Source organism: Oryzias latipes, chromosome 4 (assembly GCF_002234675.1).
Source record: "Oryzias latipes chromosome 4, ASM223467v1".
In the NCBI taxonomy this organism is placed as follows: Eukaryota; Metazoa; Chordata; class Actinopteri; order Beloniformes; family Adrianichthyidae; genus Oryzias; species Oryzias latipes.
In genome coordinates this window covers 24372364-24381869 of record NC_019862.2, presented here as the reverse complement: position 1 = coordinate 24381869, position 9506 = coordinate 24372364, and the positions used below count along the sequence as shown (strand labels likewise).

The following is a 9506-nucleotide window of genomic DNA, read 5'->3' as shown; positions in this document are numbered from 1 at the left end:
TTATTATTTTTAATTTTGATAAAATAATCTGCAGAACTGATAACAGAAACCACAGTTTTATCCTATAGGTACTGTAAGAAATTCTCTGCCATCAATGACTTATTTTTTAAGGCTAGAATACAGTACCTACAGTGACTCATCGTCATCTAAAACACAGCTATGTAAAGTAATGTGTCATCAGCATAGATATGAAAACAACAGTCATGTTTTCTGATGAGCCCAAGTGGCAGAAAATATGAATTTAAAGGAACTGGACCTAAAACAAATCTTTCGGGAACCCCACAATTGGACTCATGTTGCCATACTCACAAAGATCTTTCATCTGTGATATAGTGAAAGAACCAGTTAAGAACAGTACCAGAAAGACCCAAACTTCTCAGATTGTTCAAAGTCCTTTTTTCTCCAAAGTTACAACTGATCAAGTTTTTAGATTCTACAAAAAATTCTTTACCAGCTTTGTTTGTAGTGCAAGTTGATATTTTTTCTGTGTTTTCTTTTTTTTTTTTAACTTGTTTCTATTAAAGTTAAATTGTTTCAAACAATTTCTTTTTTTAATACATTGGAAGCTGCCATTTTTTAATCACTTTGTAAACAGAACGTTTGCATTATGGGATAGTAAAGCAAAATCTTGCTTAAATGTATCTGGTAAAGTCAAAAAAAAGATTACAGTGTCCTGTGAGAGAATATGTCATCCTTGAAAAGGGTTTTTCAAAATACGTTTTTTTTTTAGCAATTTACTGGCAAATTTACTTTCAAAAATAAAAACAATTCAAAAATGTCTCCTATTTTACTACTCAGTTACATCGAAATTCCTTATTTACATCAAAATTTCCCAACAATATTTATTTTTATTGTGTTATTTCCGATCTTCCTGTATTTCCACACATCTTACCAAGCCTTGGTTTTGACAAACTTTTTTTTCTTTTTTTAAGTTCACATGAACATTCTTTGCCACATATAGTACATTTCTTAATGCGAAACTTTTTAATTAAACTCTCTTCTATAACTGCCTTTGAATCATTTTATTTTGATATTTTTCACTTTTCTGAGAAATCTTTGCACACCTTTCTGACCTAATAAATCCTGGACTCATGTGAGAAATCAACAAACATATTTGGACTTTATTGAAAACCAGAAGATGTCATTTTCAGTGGTCTGCCTTGCAGAGGTGTGGGGGCAGCATCTGACCTCCATCATCATCATTTGATCCCATCAGTCAAATAATTCTTCACAATCAACTATGAAACATAAAAAAAAAAACAAAAAACAAAAAAACAGCAGGAATAAGTAGGAATCTAAACCTCACAGGTTTCCAAACACTTTCTGCAGCTCAGAGTTCATCAGGATCTGTCAGTGTTTTGGATGGACTACAGTTGCTCTGCAGTCACGTTACAGTAGCTCAAAGCACGGCGGGAACAGAAAACAACAACACCATGAATAACAATATCGAAGAAAAGAAAATTATTTGGCACAGGATGTGTCATCTGCTGCTTTTTAAAAAGCACTCCCCGATGCTGCTGCAGCTCCTCCGATTGGCTTTCCTCTTCAGGGTTGGAGTTGGGGGGGGGGGGGGGTGTTTTGGTCGTTCTTCTTGTGGAAAGCTGCTGGTCCTTTATCGACGCCGCTTCGACGCACAGCGAGGCTCATCTGAACACAGAAATCCATCAATCCAAAGTCCAGCACAACACTGAAAGTAGCATTCCGCATTCAACTGAGGAACAGACGGAGGGAATTCCTGCCTGACCGGAGGAATTTATCAGCTGACCGACAACTTTCCAGCTCAAACCAGATGATTCTCACAGACTTTTACAACATTTTCCTTCTGCTAAAGGACTTACTATTCCATTTTTGTCAACTAAATCCATCAGATTACTCTAAACATTTAAATAATAACGGTAACTCAGAATATTTTCTACATAAATGCACATAAAAATATATTTTAATTCATTTTTACTGATTTAAAATCCTGTTTATGTAAATACCGTTTACAAGCAACAGACATTTGTTTAATAATGGTTCAGTTAAGTGAAAAAAGTTGTAATAATTTACAATTTTTGAACATTTTAAATATAAATATTGTAAAGTGTGACTTCAAACATTAAGAACAATCAGTCAAAAGTGCCTCCTTTTGCTGAAATTCTCACATATTTTTATGATCCTCAACAAATATATATATATATATATATATATATATATATATATATATATATATATAACTTATTGATGACATAGCGGATATAGCGGGTTAATAAAATGGATAGATATTTTCAATGTTTCATTTCTTTTAAATCCAAGAAAGCTACTGTATTCTTTCTTTTTACACCCTATAAATGTATTCAAATGTTAAAATCAATTTTCTTCTTTCATCATATTTCCTTTTAGCAGTTTTATATTTAACTTATATTAAGTTGTTTCTGCCTGTTTTTCATGTGATCGAATCACCGTCTTCGTTCTGCTTCAGACTGTCTGCACGTGTGTTGACCTCTGACCTTCTAAGGCTGCGAGCTTCATAAAGCGTGTCATCTTCGTCGCTCTCCACCGCCTCCATCTCCACAGAGTCTTCATAGTTGGACAGCAGACCATACTTCTTCTTCTGGACGGGCTTTTTCAACCTGACATCATCAGCGCCGGACAGACAGGACAGTCATTAGAGGCCCGCAGGCGTCACATGATGCTTTGAGGCAGAGCGACCGGTGAAGCAGGAGACATTTAGTCTGGACAACAGTTTTTGGATACTTGAGTTTATCTGAACTCTGAAGCTACGTTCACAACAGGAATGCGACGTATGTTCAAGAATGCCCTAAACGTGTGTTGTTAAACATGCTTTCAGCCTATGGTGTTCACAATGGACTAGCTGGGAGGGGCTTCTTCTTCTTGTTCTGTTTACGAGAACATGTCCAACACCTGCAGTTGGAAGAGTCTTGGCTGGGATATGTCAAAGCGGTGCAAATCTTGTGAATTCTGCTCCAGGCTTTTTCTCTAATTGCTCTATTCCGCTATATGGTAACATGTAGTTTTGTACACGGAGCCTGACAACAGTGGTAGAATTTTGCGTAGTGATAAATGAACACACGTCTTTCAACATGGAAGCCCGAAACACAGATATACATGTGTTTACATAGACTTTCTTTTTTTAAACTGGTCACTTGGGCTACGTTCACACTGCAGGCTGAAACGACCCAATTCCGAATTTTTTCCCCCTAAGCGGCCCAATTCCGATCTTTTCATGACAGTCTGAATGACACAGATCCGATCTTTTCAATTGCGACCCAGGCCCCGTGGGTTTGCCGTCCTGATTCCGAATTGTAGCCGTTCTTTTCAATTGCGACCGCCGTCTGACCGGCCAGGCGACTTGATTCCGAACCATACGTCATCGACACGCAACAAACGTCATCATTTTGCGTTGAAGTAGGCGGGAACGAGAACGTAAACATCAACCATGGTGGACGATGCTGCTGAGATCAGTCAGTGGAAGGGAAGGGAGGTCACTGATTGGATTGATATTTGGGGTGATCGCTCTTTTCAGGCCAAACTCCAGGGCTCTTATCACAACTGGGCGGTTTTTGAAAAGATTTCCAGCTAAATGGCCGAGCGTGGTTTTGAACCTTTCCCGCGATAACTTTTTTTTTCTTTCTCCTTTCCGACCGTGCTCAGAAGCGCAGGGGACCCGAGGCGATCCTCCTCCTCCTCCCTGTTCTGATCCTTAGATTCTCCAGAACGGGTTAATAAAGAGTCCATAGCATTTATTTTGGGGGAAACCTTCTTCTATTACCGTCATCCTTCCTCCGTAACACACAACATGAATGCGCGCCCACACTGCCCCCCCCTATTCTCTATCGCGGCACGCGCTTGCACACACACACACGCGCGGGGGCGCGGCCCCAACACAAACACATTCCTATTCCACAACAAGTGGGTACAGACGATCCCGACTCCAATGCCTTCTTAAAATGAGAAGATTGTAATTGTGCTGCTCCTTCGTGAAAATAAATTTAATATTACAAAAAGAGCTCCGCTTTTGACAACACTGTTGTTGACATCCATTGTTAACGTTGGCTCCACAAACAAGTGACGTCGTTCACCGTTGAGTATTCTTCTGGCTTCTGCGCATGCGGGTCTCGTTTGGGTCGTGTCACGGTCACACTGGAGATCACAAAAGTTCGGATTTACTTGGAAATGTGAACGGTCTAGCAAACAATTCGGATTTTTTCAAAAAATCGGAATTGAGCATTAAGCCCTGCAGTGTGAACGTAGCCTTGGACCCACGAATTCGAGGGCGGTGTGAACGTAGCTTCAGGAGAACCCAACTCTTTTGTTACTCAAAAACAACAGTATGAACACTTTGAATACAGGAAAAAGCGCTTCATGGAAAACACCATAACACACTTCCTCCACGCAACAATTCATCTGGACTACAGGAAAAGAAAATACACAAAAGGTTTGTTTGTGGACTAAAGATCAGCTTTTAAAACTACAATTCCCTCAATGCTCACCTTTAAGTTGGAGGTACTGTTCTCAGGTCAAACCTATGTCAGTGGATTTCCACTTTCCTGAGAGTTGTACATATGGGCCAACATGCCTCATGGAGCTCCACAAGGTTGTGATCTAAGACCCCCTTTTGACACTTTGGACTGTGTGCCCACTTCCAATTTCCCCACCAACATTAAATTTGCTAACGATACTGTTGTGTGGAACATGATCTCCAACAAGACAACAGTCTCCAACAGAGACAGCCTACCTACAGGAGGTAAACACCTGGAAATTTGGTTCCAGGTGAACAACCAACATCTGAACATTACTAAAGCCAAGGAACTAAAAGTGGACTTTGGTGCAAAGCCAGTTAAACCTACTGCCGCCAGCAGGACTCTAGTGGAGAGAATGGACAGTTTCCGGTACCTAGATAATGCAGGATCTGAACTTGGGCGTGTTTCATGACCTGACAATGTCTATACCACCTTAAACTCTTTATGCACCCTAATACACCTGCACCATAAAGAGAGTCCTGAAAGGCAGCACCACTTCCTGGTATGGGAACCGTACCATGCAGGACAGAAGAGCCCTTCAAACCATACCACCCACACCAAGCTCTCACACCTGCAAGATATCTACACCAAGCAGTCCTGGACCAGGAAGACTGTGAACGATCTCAGCCGTCCCACCGATACTGTTTTCTGAGTGGCATTTAGAAATCTGCTTTCACTCCAAGAATGCTAAAACAGAGAATGAGGAGGAGGTTCTTCCCTCAGGTCCTTTGAAATCTGAACCAGGAAACACAGAGACCCCAAAAAAGATACCAGATCTTTTTGTCTTTTTGCATCTGTCACTTTGACAGCTTCACTCACGTCACTTTACTTAATATCTCGCATTTACCATAACAGCCAACGAACATTTAAAATTCTGGATTTGGTCATTTTTAAAGGTTACATGTCCTCCTTCGTGTTGCAAGGCTCTTTCGTGTCCCGACTGGCTTTTTGACCCAACACAACCTTTGATGACTTGGTTAGTTAGGGGTTTTTAAGTTTACCAGTAGTGTTTTTAGTCTTAGTGGTCAGAGATGTAGGTAAGGCACATGACTTGAGGAAACAATCTTGGGAGGAGTGAGTCATAGATGAATGTGGTGGAGAGAATCAGGTAGTTTTTTCAAAAATAAACGTGGATCAGAATCAGATAACAAATCAAAGGGAGATGCTGTCACTTATGTATGCTTTATGCTTTTAATGGCGGCTTTGCACCGTTTCGCAACACTTTCTTTGTGAATGTAACCTGTTGCGTAATGCCGCAAAGCCGCTTTTCTCCATTTGCAAATTCCACTGGAGTTAGATTGATTCGTTTTTCTGAAAATAACCAACATGGCCATGCTGGAAACTAGCTACATTTGTTACCTCAAAATGAAAGAAATTACACAGTTGGTTTTTTTAGCAAACAGAAAAGAGCGCCTTCTAATGCAGACTTTTCTGTTCCTCTAGTCCAATTACAGAAGCTGTAACCACAGTTATCATTTTAATAATAATAATAATAATAATACATTTTATTTAGAAAGAAGTTTTGGGTTTGCCAAGCACATCTGATCAGTAGCATTAATGTTAATATTAAGCAGACATTCCAGAGAAGCATCCAGTCCTGGATTTTAAAACCAATTCGGTCACCATGCTCAGTACTTCTTTTCTTTTTTTAAATAGCAAATATGACATCATTGATTTCACAATGCAAAAACCTAATAAATATCAACATTTTATGAAGGATACTTACTAATCCACGGTGTTCTGATGATGAAAACTTGGATGATATATAAAAAAACACATCTAACTACATTTCTTTCACATTAAAATTCATTCAAATGCAATGCATTGTGGTTGGTTTTTGGCTGGTGAGCATCGATGTACACTGGTTTTTTTTGCAAAGACTTCTGGAAAAGTTCTAGGGCACTTGATTTTGGAATTGTAGATCCCGACAGCCCTACAAAATGGCAAACGGACTATATAGTGCACTAATAAGTAGTGAGGAAATTCTGACACAAATGTAGATTCCACAATCGAGGGCCCTGGAAATTTCCTGAAAGCCTCTATGGACAACCAGTGTGCATCTGTGCTCACTAGATTAGCAAATATAGACCACAATGCAGTGCGTTTGAACGATTTTGTATGCAAAAAACAAAATTAAGTATTTCAATGTATTTGTCATAAATCATCCAAGTTTTCATCATCAGAACAAAGTAGATTCATAAATGATCTTTGTAAAATGTTCCTAGTTATTAGATTTGTACTTTGTCAAATCTGTACAATCATATCTGGTGTTTAAAAAAAACAAGCACTGTTTTTTAGTAGTTGAGGAGCAGGGAGGGAATTCAGACGTAGGCTAAACTGTGGGAGCATCTCCACACTGACAGTGATCATTTAAGAGACTGACGTTTCCCTTTTTCCATCAGGGATGGACTCTCATCAAGTAAAATATGAGCAGAGCTGTGCAAACCAGCAGAATCTCTATGATGATCAACCACAATGTCAACCAGTAAACGTCTTCTTCTCATGTTGGAGGTCATTAAAACACCCAGTCATATCTAACAGCTGGTCTGGCTGGACTAAACTCTCAAGACTGTTTTTATTTTCTGTTCTCCTCCATGAGAGATCAAATCTGACATGGTTGGAACAAAGAGCTGCCACGTTAGAGGCTGGAAAAAGAGTTTTTCCTTTAGCAAATACTGTTGTCAGAGTAGTCAGCTGCTTCGTCCTTCCTTCCCGCATGTTTACTCTGCAGCAGCTTCAGCTCAGACACGATTCACATGTCCAACTTCCGTCTGGATCGATGCATTTTCACTGATCTTTGCCATTTTAAACGACTTTATTTGGGGAAGCTTAAAAATACCAAATCTTACTTTACGCATATCTGTTGCTGAGCGCCAGAATCTACTGAAAACTTCCCCAGAACTTTTCTGGTTTGGTGTTTCTTAGCGAAACTTGCTCTGCGGCACTCACAGTTTGAGTTTGGGGAACAGAAAGGTTTTCCTCACCGTACAGCCCTGATCAGGAAGTACAGCACTCCGATCATGGTGAAGCCGATGAGGACGTACAGGGCCCTCTGGATCATGGGGCTGTCCACGCCGGAGCCTTTAAAGATTTCTCTAGGGGGCTTGGCGCCACTGCTTCGAGTGGAGTTCCCCGTGCTGGACGTCGACGCGGTGGGTTCGAGCGGCGCGGAGATGTTGAGAGGAGTTGGCGTCGCAGACACGAAAACCCAGCAGACGGACACGAGCGCCGCGGAAAGGAAGCCGCGAAAAGTCATCTTACACCCGGGTTTAGGATCTGAGAAGAACAGGAGGGGGCTTTCTGTACCGGTACCGAAGCAGAACCGCGGCGCGAGCCGCTTTGTTGACACACGGTGAAGCCTAAAGGAAGTTCACGTGTCGAAACTGACGTCAGTGATACGGTGGAGCGCGTTGTGTTCATGGCCCCTCGGACATTCGGAATACGCTGTTCGCTATGTATTTATTTATGAAGCATTTTTCATAACTAAGGATACAACAACAGCAAAAATGGCAGATTGGAAAAAAAGCAACAAAAATAAACAAAAATTTGGACACACTATAAGAGACAACTTAAAATAAAAATAATTTGGCTAAACTTTGATAAGTTATTACTGTTTTTTGTTAATATTTAAAATACCTTTGAGAGACTTGAAATAATCAGAAAACTAATTAAAAGATGGTAAACACAGGACTTGCATTTATGAATAAAGTATTTTCACTGAATAATGACAAGGTTGATTACATCAGAAGAGTTCAAATAATCTATTGAGAAGATCGCTTATTACATTAAAAACATCAAGTGACGCGCAATAATTAATATCAAACCAGAAGTCCTTTATGTTTATAAAACTATAAAATAATGTCAGAAGGAAATTTGAATCTTTAGTGTAAAATATATCCTACAGAAGATTTTAGATACTATTTTAAAATGTGTTTCTCTTATTGTGAGTCTAAGTGGGCATTTAATGTATAAAGAAAGCAATTTGTTTATTAAGGTGTTTTCTAGGTCACATCTATTATTTAAATTCACACTAGGCCTGCACAATAAATCGCAAATTTATCATTATCGCAAGAAAATTGCAATAAATGGTTGGTGGTCAAATAAATCCATTCTTACATTTGACCAATTGCATGGATCCATTGATGTTGTTGACCAATCTGAGGGATCTTTTATGTTAGATGTTCCCAGCCTATGTAGACTAGAGTCATTTGGAGTATAATTTTTAAACTGTTAGAATTAAATTGAAATTACGATTTTGGTTGTTTTGCTATTTGTATATACACCGCAAGTTATATCGTCATCCCAATATAGATCATAAATATTGCGAGTTTTCCTCATATCGTGCAGCTCTAATCCACACAGTTCATGATTATCAAGACCTGTTCCAAAGATGTGCAACACCCACTCAAATATATCTAATAAATACAATGAATCAATAATAAACCACTTAATTATAACAAAAGCAGGTTGCCAAACAATGCTTTATATTTGTGTATTTATTTATAGTGAATGTTTTGACTTTTTTTTTAAAGATCCACATTTTCTCCATATTGAAACCATCCTCCAGTCGTCTTTTGAGAAACTATAATACTTGGTCTCCCAGTTTGGCTACATTTTTGAGAATGGAATTGAATCTTCCCCCTAGTCATGTGACAAGAAACAATTAAAAACAGTTGTGTAAATGTGTGAATCAAGTAAATCGGCGTGATTTCAAATTCCATCTTCAAGGATTTGTGATTGATGGTGGGTGTCGTATTCACATACACACTGAGCATGATGTGAAGAAGCCTGCTAAACGGAGGAAATAATCCCCTCATTTACTGCTGAAACAGCAAATCCAAACTGTAATCACACTGTAGACACTGTGATCTCAGCTGTTATCTTAATTACACAGAACATCACAAAAATAGGAAATAGAAGTGTCTTGCACCCATAAAGGCCTAATTGTAGACTTGCTGGTCACTGAAATGAAAAGTAAAGTTG

At 39.2% G+C, this 9506-nt stretch overlaps 1 protein-coding gene across 1 annotated transcript; it reads right to left on the bottom strand.

The window, feature by feature from the left end:
- Nucleotides 1-503: 503 nt before the first annotated feature.
- Nucleotides 504-7932, bottom strand: LOC101170264 (uncharacterized membrane protein C19orf24). The gene is made up of 3 exons (XM_023954454.1): nucleotides 7508-7932; nucleotides 2490-2612; nucleotides 504-1647 (listed from the first exon to the last, which is right to left on the bottom strand). Exons 1-3 carry the CDS (start codon nucleotides 7777-7779, stop codon nucleotides 1644-1646), a joined length of 399 nt encoding a protein of 132 aa, XP_023810222.1. The 5' UTR covers nucleotides 7780-7932; the 3' UTR covers nucleotides 504-1643.
- Between the last annotated feature and the right edge of the window lie 1574 nt (nucleotides 7933-9506).

What these genes read in the sequence shown, in the direction of transcription:
- LOC101170264 (XM_023954454.1), bottom strand. Translation starts at nt 7,779, where the DNA reads ATGACTTTTCGCGGCTTCCTTTCCGCGGCGCTCGTGTCCGTCTGCTGG. An exon ending in TTCCTGATCAGGGCTGTACG is followed by an intron (nt 2,613 to 7,507) that starts GTGAGGAAAACC and finishes TGATGATGTCAG; the next exon opens with GTTGAAAAAGCCCGTCCAGA.